We start from the raw sequence: 12,526 nt of genomic DNA, 5'->3' as shown, positions 1-12,526 counted from the left end.
AATTGGGTCGCACTAAAGACTGAATACAGTTTTACTTTTATGCCATGCTTTGCTGCTCCTCTTGAAGCTCAGCCTGCTGGAGAAAAATAACATTATCAATTTGATTACTTGGTGTCTCAAAGTCTTCCTGCAGTCGGTCTCACTAGAATACTGATACAAGCTAAATTTCCTAACAATAAATCACAGAATCAGCGAGGATGAAAAAAGATTAGAAGTCATCTGTCATTAAACCAATGGAGGAATCTATGTGCACTTGTTGCATGGTCATTGATCCTCTGCAATAGGAAACAGACATAATAATACTTTCTGAGTCCCCGCCTACTTTTTTTATTGTTCAGAGGAAGAACCTTTAATAAACTGCCTCCAAACCTCTCTCTTTGCAACGTCACCTACTGGTCCCAATGCTACTCTTTTTTGGTCCACTCTGGAAAGTTTGTTTCACCATTTTAACAGCTTATACAGGTGGATTTAAAAATCAATAGGCTTTCATTTTGATGTGTATAAACATCTACCTTTTCTATAAATCTCAAGATTAGGAGAGACCACAAGTCATGTCATTGTATGACATCATCTCTTCACACTACCATCCTGCCTATCCTGACACATAGCCCAGTGGCAGAGATAGGCTTGAAGTTAAGAAAAAGCAATATAGATGACTGGGGACCAGAGTAAAAGTGGTACTGGTTTCACGTCAATCCTGTCAGCATACCTGCCAGGTATCCCAGTGTTATTGTGGTTCAAGAAGGAAAAAAATCCCCTTCTTCCATTGAGTTTCACTAGTATTGACTATTTTTGGTATGAAAGAATGCTTTAAAATTTTGAGGGACAAGGAAGAATAAAAATTTAAAATTGTAATAAAAACTCAAAATAATAGAAGATAGGATTAAAAAAAACCCTAGAATGTGCTTTAGAGAACATAGCACAAAAGAAAAGACGATATTTAGCTTCAGTTCTACCACCTATAGGTCAGAAGCCTAAAGAACACACATAAACTTTCATTTGCTCCTTCGCCCTAGCCCCAGCAGTACCAAAACACAGCGACCACACATTGAGCATATTCTTTATTTTGTGCTATGGCCATGGCTGCTCCATCCCTGAGACTAGGTCCCTTGCTCTTCAGCCAGAAGGAGTCAGGGCAATGAATTTGAAGACATTCAAGTCATGCTGAGCTCAAAGCTGTATTAAGGTGGTCTCCAAGTTGTTTCCAGCTATGTTTGTCTAAGACGCTATAATTATAAAAGAAATAAGACAGAGGAAATCATTTACTATAACTGTTTTTCAAATGATAGAAAGTTTTCATAAATCCTAAGCTAGGAACGGGAGTTCATGCCTATAATCCAAGCACTTTGGGAGGTTGAGGCATGCGGATCACTTGAGATCAGGAGTTCGAGATCAGCCTGGCCAACATGGTGAAACCCCATCTCTATTAAAAGAAATACAAAAATTAGCCGGGCATGGCGGTGCATGACTGTAATCTCAGCTACTTGGGAGGCTGAGGCAGGAGAATCACTTGAACCTGGGAGGCAGAGGTTGCAGTGAGCTGAGATCACGCCACTGCACTCCAACCTGGGCGACAGAGTGAGACTCTGTCCCCCCTCCCCCACCCAAAAAAGTTAATATGTTTGTGAGTTTGAACTCTTCAACATATTATGCCTGGTGACTAAGGAGGGATGCTGTATTCTATGTATTAAAAAGGCAACCTACAGCAGTGGGTAATTATGATATGATTGAATGTAACCAAAACAGAAAGCTGTGTTGCTCTAAATTTATAAGCAAGTGGCCCAGCACGTGCATGGCTCCTGCGATTTTTCATATTTACTTCTTATTTTGAGTCATTAGGTCTTTACAACAACTTTTCCACTTAGAACAAACAGCTGCCATTTGATTGGTAGGTCTCACACTGGCCTGAAGCAAATACATTTTTTAAAATGGTGCTTCTATTTCTCTTCCTTTTATTGTTCTTTATTTTTCGTTAATTATTGTGAGATAATTTGATATCACTAAAAGGCAAAATGAAGAACTAATGAGGCAGATATGCTAAAACAAAAATAATAAAAAACCGAAGTAGAATTCTACATGGTTCCTGAGCTATTAGATCCCCGCTTCTTGTACAAAAATCATCACAAATGGGAAAGATAGCAGTACTGAAAATGTAAGCCTGTATTATAAACCCATGTTTTTATTTTATTTATTTATATTTGAGATGGAGTTTCACTCTTGTTGCCCAAGCTGGAGTGCAATGGCGCAATCTCGGCTCACTGCAACCTCCTCTCTGTGGCCAGGCTGGAGTGCAGTGGCGCAATCTCAGCTCACTGTAACCTCTGCCTCCTGGGTTCAAGGGATTCTCCTGCGTCAGCCTCCCAAGTAGCTGGGATTACATGCGCATGCCACCACGCCCAGCTAAATTTTGTATTTTTAGTAGAGAAGGGATTTCACCATGTTGGCCAGGATGATCCCGATCTCTTGACCTTGTGATCCGTCGGCCTCAGCCTCCCAAAGTGCTGGGATTACAGGTGTGAGTCACCGTGCCCGGCCCCTATAAACTCATGTTAATAGATAAACTCATTGTTCGGTATTTTGCATTTCCAGTGACTATCGATTCTACTAACACATACTAAAACAGAGATATTCCTTGTAGCAAAGAGCAGCGGTACGCTCTTCATCAGTTTGTCATGTGATGTCTTTGTCATTTTCTTTTTTACTTTCACCTTGACCTATGGGGATTAGATATACACTACATACCTGGCTACAGCTTCACTGTACACAAAACCAGCGTCCGCTCGCTTTACGATTTCAAAACACAGATCTGCTCCATCCATACTGTAAAGAAATGTGAAAAAGAACATAAGAAAAGAGGAAATTCCAGGAAGACAACACTGAAGGTGAATACATTGTAACTAAGTTATTAGCTGGTTTACTGCTAAGGATTATGTTATTTAAATCTCCTTTCTTTCAATGAAATATAGACATAAATTACAAAGGGCATGATAGTCATCTTCACATTGAAAATCTGCAGGGAAAGAACAGGAAGAACAGGCTAACAGTAATATCAAATAATATGAGTATATAAAATTGACTATAAATTTTCTTTAGGTTTTCACAAAAAGAAGCATCAGAAAATAGCAATGCTAGGGTTGTGTGCATATTTTAAAGTCAAATTCCAAAAATATTCAGTTATGTAGAATACAAGGATTTAAAAAAAAATCTTGCTATTGTTATTACCACCAAATGGAAAAATTCAGGCTATATGCTGTGGAAGGAAAAAACAATGACTTATATATAAAATAAAACTTACTTTTGTTTACATTGCCATTCCCAAAGTTCATTGCTACAAACATATTGTAACACACAGATGTGTTGGTAACACTGTGTCACGATATTGTCTTAGAACTTACAGTCGTTATCTACTTCTCACCAGATAAGTAAGGCCTCTTGTTGTCTTGGCCACACTTTGCCTCTTCTACCTACCCTGTCCACTGATGTTTCAAGAAAATCTTCCTCTCTAGGCAGAATGGTCTTATTATCACTCCCTGAGTATACCATTTTCTTTTTTACTTTTGTATATATTGCTTTTCATTTTCAAAACCTATCTTTTTTTTTTTTTTTGAGACGGAGTCTCGCTCTGTCGCCCAGGCTGGAGTGCACTGGCTGGATCTCAGCTCACTGCAAGCTCCGCCTCCTGGGTTTTTACGCCATTCTCCTGCCTCAGTCTCCAGAGTAGCTGGGACTACAGGCGCCCACCACCTCGCCCGGCTAGTTTTTTGTATTTTTTTAGTAGAGACGGGGTTTCACCGTGTTAGCCAGGATGGTCTCGATCTCCTGACTTCGTGATCCGCCCGTCTCGGCCTCCCAAAGTGCTGGGATTACAGGCTTGAGCCACCGCGCCCGGCCTCAAAACCTATCTTAATTCAAGGGTTCGTTCCAAACCTACCTTCCCCAGAAGCCCCCTCAATAATTACCAGCCATATTAATGTCTTCCTTTGCTTCTCATTCTATAACAACCCTATATGGTCCATAACATTTAGCACTTACATACAAACACCTCCCCCTCCCCCCATGTATACCTATATATGTATACATGTATACATGAATTTTGCCATATTATACATATTAAACTATTCAAATATTAATAGCTAACATTTTCATAACGCTTTAAGGCTTATAACATATTTTCGAATGCAGTATCTCATTCATTCATTCAGTAGTTCAGTTTCCAATATAACTGCTGCAGACATTATACTGAGGAAATAGAAACTTCTGGAAGGGAAAGTAAAGGAACTAACATACTTCTATTCATGAGGCATCACAGGAAGCAGTCCTTGTTATGCCTCCCCTCATACTTATAACCACCCCATGAGGTCAGCATCATTTTCAAATAATTTGTCTAAGTGAGTGGACAAGTATGTGATAGGGACAGGATTGAAATCCCTGTCTAGCTATATCCTGTGCTCTTCCCATTGATTATAGCTATACCTACTGGGTGTGCAAGGAACAAATGCACATCTTTAAGCCCTACAACAGTTCCATGATAGTGTAAAGTCCTAAAGAACAAGAAAAAATATATTTATACTACCTAATACCCAGCAGAAGACTGAAGCACACTGTAGACACCTAATGAACAGTTGATTCTATTATTTGGATCTTGGTGTTGTTTTATATAAATGAATGAAAATACTTTCACATTTATACAGGCTCTAAAAACTTTACCAAGTTTCCATTTCATACCTAAGGAACATTTTCCAATGTCAAATAGGATTCTTCTCCAAAATAATGTTTATAGTGGCCTAGTCTACTACAAACATTACTAAAAAGGCCTAGTCTACTCCCTAGTATGGCAGCACTCATTTTTTACCAACAGAAATAAAGCCTAGATGAACGTGATCATGAATCTTGGTGAACAACTCTGATCATCTGTATGGTAAAATTCCTACAAGCTGAGTTGCTAGGACAAGGGGTATATACAATAACACTGTTTTTTTTTTTTTTTTTTTTTGAGACGGAATCTTGCTCTGTCGCCCAAGCTGGAGTGCAGTGGTACAATCTCACCTCACTGCAAGCTCCGCCTCCCAGGTTCATGCCATTCTCCTGCCTCAGCCTCCCGAGCAGCTGGGACTACAGGCGCCCACCACCACGCCCAGCTAACTTTTTGTATTTTTTTAGTAGAGATGGGGTTTCACCATGTTAGCCAGGATGGTCTTGATCTCCTGACCTCGTGATCCGCCCCCCTTGGCCTCCCAAAGTGCTGGGATTATAGGCGTGAGCCACCGCATCCGGCCTACAATAACACTTTTGATACATACACAACACCAGAAACAGTTTAACAATTTATACTCCCACTACCAAGTGTGAATGTGTCCCTTGCTCTACTAGGATAATGATTTTTTTTTCATCTTTGCCAATTAGATAAGAGGAAAAAAGTCATTCATGATTGCTTTAATTTGCATTTCCTTGATTACTAGAGAGAATAAATATTTTTCATTTCTTTGTCCTGTGGGGAGAAAAGAAATGCTATTTTAAAAACTGGCTGTAGTTTAAGCTGGTTGGTTGATTTATGAGGACTAAAAAACATCTCATAGTGAAGGAATCAGTTTTGCTTAGGCTTTTTCCTTTGTAATTGTGATATATGAGGGTAAGCACTATTCAACTTAGATGAGAGAGGGGTTAGGAAAAGGAGAGAGCTAAACTGATTGCATAATGAAGCAATAAGAATTTAGGTTCTTTCTGCCATCCCTCCATGCTGCCATAATGGTGTGCATGAATGTCCTGGCCGATGCTATCCAGAGCATTAACAATACTAAAAAGAGGCAAACACTAGGTTCTTACTAGGTTGTGCTCCAAAGTTACTGTCTGGTTTCTAACTGTGATGATGAAGCATGGTTACGTTGGTGAATTTGAAATCACTGATGATCACAGAGCTGGGAAAACTGTTGTGAACCTCAGGCAGGTTAAACAAGTGTGGAGTGATCAGCCCCAGATTTGATGTGCAACCCAAAGATCTAGTAAAATGGCAGAATAACCTGTTCCCATCCTACCAGTTTGGATTCACTGTACTAATGACCTCAGCTGGCATCATGGACCATAAAGAAGGAAGATGAAAACACACAGGAGGGAAAATCCTGGAATTCTTTTTCTAGGAATGTAATACATACTTACAAATAAAATGCCTCAATGGACTCTGGTGTTTCCAAAAAGAATTTGGGAGATGTTCTGAGAGCTAGAGGACTTTCTGGAGGGGCCTAGAAGGGATGAGGGAAAAGACGGGGCCTGGGGAGAAGGCAGCAAAGTGGTGAGAGGTATAAAGCCTAAGGAGGGAACCAGTCAGTGAGAAATACTTGGAAATTATTTACTGCCCTGTGCTATAATTACCAGCATGGATCAATCCATTTTGTCTGGTCATATCTGAATACTAGTACTTGAAATGACAATATCTACCCATGTGCATACATACATGGGGGTATTTTTAGGTTTCTACTTTCTTCCACTGATTTGCCTATTCTTGCGTCAAGTCCCATACCATTTAAAACACTGTAGGGTCAGACGTGGTGGCTCACACCTGTAATCTCAGTGCTTTGGGAGGCCGAAGCGGGTGGATAGCTTGAGGCCAGGAGTTCGAGACCAGCCTGGCTAACATGGTGAAACCATGTCTCTACTAAAAAAATACAAAAAAATTAGCCAGGCATGGTGGCCGGCGCCTGTAGTCCCAGCTACTCTGGAGGCTGAGGCAGGAGAATCACTTGAACCAGGGAGGCAGAGGTTGCAGTGAGCTGAGATGGCACCACTCCACTCCAGCCAACAGGGCGAGACTCTATCTCAAAACAAAAACAAAAACACGGACAGACAAAATAAAATACTATAGTAGCAGATTTTAATATTTGGCAAAATAAATCTCATTATTCTTCACCAATTTTTTTTTTTTTTGAAACAGAGTCTTGCTCTGTCACGCAGGCTGGAGTGTAGTGGCATCATCTTGGCTCACTGCAACCTCTGCTTCCCAGGTTCAAGTAAGTCTCCTGCCTCAGCCTCCCAAGTAGCTGGGACTACAGGTGTTTGCCACCATGCTCGGCTAATTTTTGAATTTTTTTCGTAAAGACAGGATTTCACCGTGTTGGCCAGGCTGGTCTCGAACTCCTGACCTCAAGTGATCTGCCTGCCTCGGCCTCCCAAAGTGCTGGGATTACAGGCACAAGCCACCGCAACTGGCCTTCACCAACATTTTCTTATGATTTTTTTCTTCCCAGTTGACCTTTAAAATCATTTTGTCAAACTATAAAAAATTTTTATATTTTGATTCAGATGGTAAATTTATACATTAACTTCTAGAAATTAACATTTTTCTAATATTCTCATCAATGAACATGATATGTCTCTCCACTTCCTTTCATGTCTCTAAGTTATAGTTTTACGATTTTCTTTATATTGGTTTAAAATATTTATTACTATGTTTTTTCCCTATACATTTTATATTTTAGTTGCTATTATAAGTGGGATCTTTCAGCCATTATATGTTTTTTTTTAATTCAATGCTTCGTAACCACGGATATCAAACAAAATCACCTGTGCAACTTAGTAAATATACAGGCACATTCTTTGAAGGGTTATTCTGAAAGAGAGGCATCACTGTGAAAATATTTTTCTATTATTAAAGCTATTTGATTATTTATAATATTAATTGACATTAAAGTAAAAGAAGCAATCCACTAATTTTAAATTTCATGAGATACAGAAATAAAAACTAAAAATACTGTTATTTATGCAAACTTTATTCAAAGAAATTTAAAATACACATATTCAGAATACACACCATCCTGATATCCTAACCTTGAACCTTCTGAACAAAAACGATGACTCAATTCTTTGATAAACTTATTTGATAATATAATGATTCTACAAACTGACAAGGCATCTTTTATTGCTTTTCTCTTGGCTTCCCATCTTGGGGTGCTTCTGGAGCTGTCAAGAACCCCCAAAGAACACATTCTGAATTTTCCTAGTTGGCTCCATTCTGAGGGAATGAAAGGAGAGGGAGAAGAAACCCTTCTACGGAAGAGTATGGGGGAGGTGGACTTCTATACTGTATGCAGAGAGAAATTAAGGGCAGTTTAGTCTGAATTGCGAAAAGTAGTGGGATTACGAATGAGCTTAGCTGTCTCTCCTTTTCATCCATCTGAATTTTTAAAATTTATAATAAACATGCATTATTTATATAATTAAGAAATTATCCAAAACCAAATTCATCAAACAAACAAAACAGATCACACGTCTTGAGGTATAAGGTATTGCTGGCTACATATTGAGGGAGATCAGAATATGCCACTCCAAAATATGCTGCTTTGGCATCAGGATTATCTGGAGTCGAAGGCACAAAATCACGTGCTATGATTTCACAGCAATGTCAAATTGCTATAACAGTTTCTAAATGTTTACTCTCAATTTCTGTACGTATCTCATGGCAGACTGGTGACAGATTGGCATTTATCTGCAAATATCCTTGAAGAACACTGTTGTACAGACCAAATCTGGATTTTTCCAACCAGCATTTTTTCTGAGGGTGACAAAAACGCCAACTACAAAAACTGTATGAAATGTTTAAAATTATTTATTTATTTTTTAAATGGAGACAGGGTCTCGTTTTGTCACCTAAAGCTGGACTGCAGGGGCACAATCATGGCTCACTGCAGCCTGGAATGCCTGTGCTCAGGTGATCCTCCTGCCTCAACCTCTGAAGTAGCTGGGACCACCATACAGGTGCACCACCATACTTGGCTAATTTGCACCATACAGGTGCACCATACAGGCATGCACCACCATACTTGGCTAATTTTTTATTTTTAATTTTTGTAGGGACAGGATCTGGCTATGTTGCCCAGGCTGGTCTGGAATTCCTGGGCTCAAACGATCTTTTTGCTTGGGCCTCTCATCTTAAAGTGCTGGGATTACAAGTATGAGCCACTGTGCCCAAACAAAAAGTTTTTGTTAAAGCTTCTGAGAATTAACAGTATAGTGAGTGAAAAACTAGTCCTGAGAACAGAGAAGGGATTACAGCTCAAAGACGTGAACAAGAGCTGCTTCTGCCCTAGGGGAAGAATGTGGGTTTTGGAAAGGAGGGGCACTTTTAGGAACTCTGGAGAGGTAGGAGGGGGTGGGGTGGTCAGATGGAGAATGACAGGGTCCAGCTGCTTTTGCACTAGGGTGATCTAAGATGTTAAGGCTCTGATGAAACACCTTTGCTCCTGGCTGGGACCATAGAGCTGCACCATGAAAACTGGGGTACAGAATATATTTTGTATGTCACGTTGGTAGCACAGAAAAACCTCAGTGCTGGTTGGGCATGGTGGTGGCTCAGGCCTATAATCCCAGCACTTTGGGAGGCTGAGGCAGGCAGACTGCTTGAGCACAAAAGTTCAAAACCAGCCTGGGCAAAAGAGTGAGATGCCGTCTCTACAAAAAATAAAAAAAATTAGCTGGGTGTGGTGATGCACACCTATGGTCCCAGCTACTTGAGAGGTTGAGGTGGGAGGATCGCTTGGGCCCAGGAGATTGAGGTTGCAGTGAGCCATGACTCTGTCAGTACACTCCAGCCTGGGCAACAGAGCAAGACCCCATCCCCTCCCACCAAAAAAAGTTAAAAAAAAAAAAAAAACCCAAAACCTCAATGCTTACCATGGAGACAAAAGCTCAGCCTAAAAACTTCAGTAAGAAACAAGCACTCAGAGTATGTTTCCTAACCACAAAGTAGTAATAAATTAACAAAATAACTAGAAAACCTTAAATGCTTGGACATTGAGAAATCATGCTAAATAACCAATTAATCAAATGAGAAATCATCATAATGAAAATTAGAACTTTTTTTTTTTTTTTTTTGAGACAGGGTCTTGCTTGTTGCCCAGGCTGGAGTACAATGGCATGATCTTGACTCACTGCAGGCTCCACCTCCCAGGGTCAAGTTATTCTCCTGCGTCAGCCTCTGGAGTAGCTGAGATTACAGGCACGCACCTCACGTCCAGCTAAATTCTGTATTTTTAGTAGAGATAGGGTTTCTCTGCGTTGGCCAGACTGGTCTTGAGTTCCTGGCTTCAAGTGATCCCCTCTGCCTTGGCCTCCCAAAGTGCTGGGGTTATAGGCGTGAGCCACCGTGCCTAGCAAAACATATTCCTAACAATGACAATGAAAAGAACTTGTACAGGATTGTTGCATTACATTTCTAGATCATGGTTTTGCCATTAATAGACCACAAATATAGAAAAATGGCTGAAAGGAGGAGGGGCATAGGTCCAATCTTACAGTTTAAGAAGTTGGTGATCCATGTTACAAACACAACTTGGCACTGGAGAAACCTTGCTTCAATTAGGTAATCCACTGTTGATAGAAAAATACACCAATACAATTTTCTGAAGGGCAATTTTATAATGCGTGACAAAAACCTTAAACATGTACATGTCCTTTGACTCAATTATTTCCTTCCAAGGGAAATAATTAGGAATATTGGTCAAGTTTTAATGAGAAGGGTTTATCACAGCTATTTATAATAGGCAGAAATTAGAAACAACCTAAATGCCCAACAATAGAAGAATGGTTACATAAATTGGGGTAGAGTAGAATATTATATTGCCATTAAATGATGTTACAGACATACATTTATTGACATAGATGTTCATAATACATTAACATGTATAAATATATACATGCATATTTATGTATATGATGCAGCGTGAAGTCTTTGGTATTAAAATGGGGTGTTAAAGACTGGGTAGAATTGTATTTGAAATTTTTTGTTTTCTTCTTTTTACCTTTACTTTTTAAAAAAATGAATACGCACTATACTTTTGTCATAGGAAATCAGTTCTGTTAAAAAAAAAAGCAGAATGCAGATGAAACGGCACTTACAAAGTAGTTTGTATCCATAAACTTGTTTTAAAACTTTAATTAGAAATTTAACAGAAACATTGTGAATGCTGACTTAAAATACTAGAAAATATGAAAAGTTACTAAGTCAGTGACATCTCATCATGAGACATGTTTTAAAAAACAGCAAATTAAACCCAATGAAGGCAGAAGGAAATAATAAGCAGAAATTAATGAAGTAAAAAAAAAAAATAGAGAAAAAGCAAAGCAACAAATAGATTCCTAGAAATGATTAGTAAAGGCCAGGTGCAGTGGCTCATGCCTATAATCCCAGCACTTTGGGAGGCCGAGGTGAGAGGCTCACTTGAGGCCAGGAGTTTGAGATCAGCCTGGGCAACACAGTGAGACTCCTTCTCTACTAAAAATTTAAAAATTAGCTGGGCATGGTAGCATACGCCTGTAGTCCCAGATACTCTGGAGGCAGAGGTGGAAGGCTTGATTGAATCCAGGAGTTTGAGGCTGCAGTGAGCTATGATCACACTACTGCACTCCAACCTGGGCTATGGGGCAAGACCTCATCTCTAAAACAGTAAATAAATAAATTTTAAAACGATTAATAAATTTAGAAAATTCCTAACATTTGGAAACTAGACAATATACTTTTATTACATAGATCTCAGAATAAATCATTAGAAAATATTTTAAACTGAATAATAATAACAGTAAATACATCAAAACTTGTAAAATGTAGGTAAAACAGTACTTAGAGGGAAATTTACTGCTATAGATGTACATTAGAAAAGAAAGGCTGGCCAAGTGCAGTGCCTCACACCTGTAATCCCAACACTCTGGGAGGCTGAGGTGGGAGGATCACTTGAGCCTAGGAGTTCGAGACCAGCCTGGGCAACATAGTGAGACTCCCACCTCTTCAAATAATAATAATAAAAAAATTAGCTGGGCATGGTGGGGCCTGTAGTCTCAGCTACTCAGGAGGCTGAGACAGCCGAATTGCTTGAGCCTGGGAGGTCAAGGCTGCAGTGAGCCATGACTGCACCACTACACTCCAGCCTGAACAACATAGTGAGACCCTGTCTCAAAAAAAGAGAAAGGCTAAACATTTAAGAACTAAACATCTACCTGTGTAAGTTACATAAAGATCATCAAATTAAATTCAAACAAATTAGATGAAAGGAAATAGAAGCAGAAATTAATGAAATGGAAGACAAACATATTAAAGGAAGTGACAAAGCTAAAAGTTGTTCCCTGTGAAATGATGAATCTCTGGCAAGCCTGATAACAAAAAGAAAAGAGAAAAGACACATATAGCACCCAGTATTAAGAATGAAGAAGGAGATATCATTTCATATGCTGCAGAAATAAAAGATGATACTGAAACTTTATGTCACAAATTTAAAAATGTATATGAAACTGACAAATTCTCAGAAAAATAAAACTAACCAAAATTAACAAAAAGAATGAGAAAACCTGAATAATCCTTTACTGATTCAAGGAATTGAATCAGTAACTAATCTTCTGAGACAGAAAACTGTAGGCCTAGATGCCATTTCTGACAAGTTTTTTTTTTTTTTGAGATGGAGTCTCGCTCTGTCACCAGGCAGGAGTGCAGTGGTGCCATCTTGGCTCACTGCAACCTCCACCTCCCGGGTTCAAGAGATTCTCCTGC

At 39.3% G+C, this 12,526-nt stretch overlaps 1 protein-coding gene across 11 annotated transcripts in view; it reads right to left on the bottom strand.

Annotated features, from left to right (window-relative positions):
- Positions 1-12,526, bottom strand: part of CASK (calcium/calmodulin dependent serine protein kinase) — a 401,591-nt gene that overhangs the window by 225,570 nt on the left and 163,495 nt on the right. For all 11 annotated transcript variants that reach the window (XM_033201840.1, XM_033201843.1, XM_033201848.1 and 8 more), the window contains exon 4: positions 2,743-2,820. In XM_033201840.1, coding sequence (XP_033057731.1) covers positions 2,743-2,820 — 78 coding nt within the window. The remainder of the gene's footprint in view (positions 1-2,742; positions 2,821-12,526) is intronic.

The sequence above is a fragment of the Trachypithecus francoisi genome, unplaced genomic scaffold (assembly GCF_009764315.1).
Source record: "Trachypithecus francoisi isolate TF-2019V2 unplaced genomic scaffold, Tfra_2.0 Lachesis_group6, whole genome shotgun sequence".
NCBI classification, from domain to species: domain Eukaryota; kingdom Metazoa; phylum Chordata; class Mammalia; order Primates; family Cercopithecidae; genus Trachypithecus; species Trachypithecus francoisi.
This window is presented reverse-complemented; position numbering and strand designations above follow the sequence as displayed.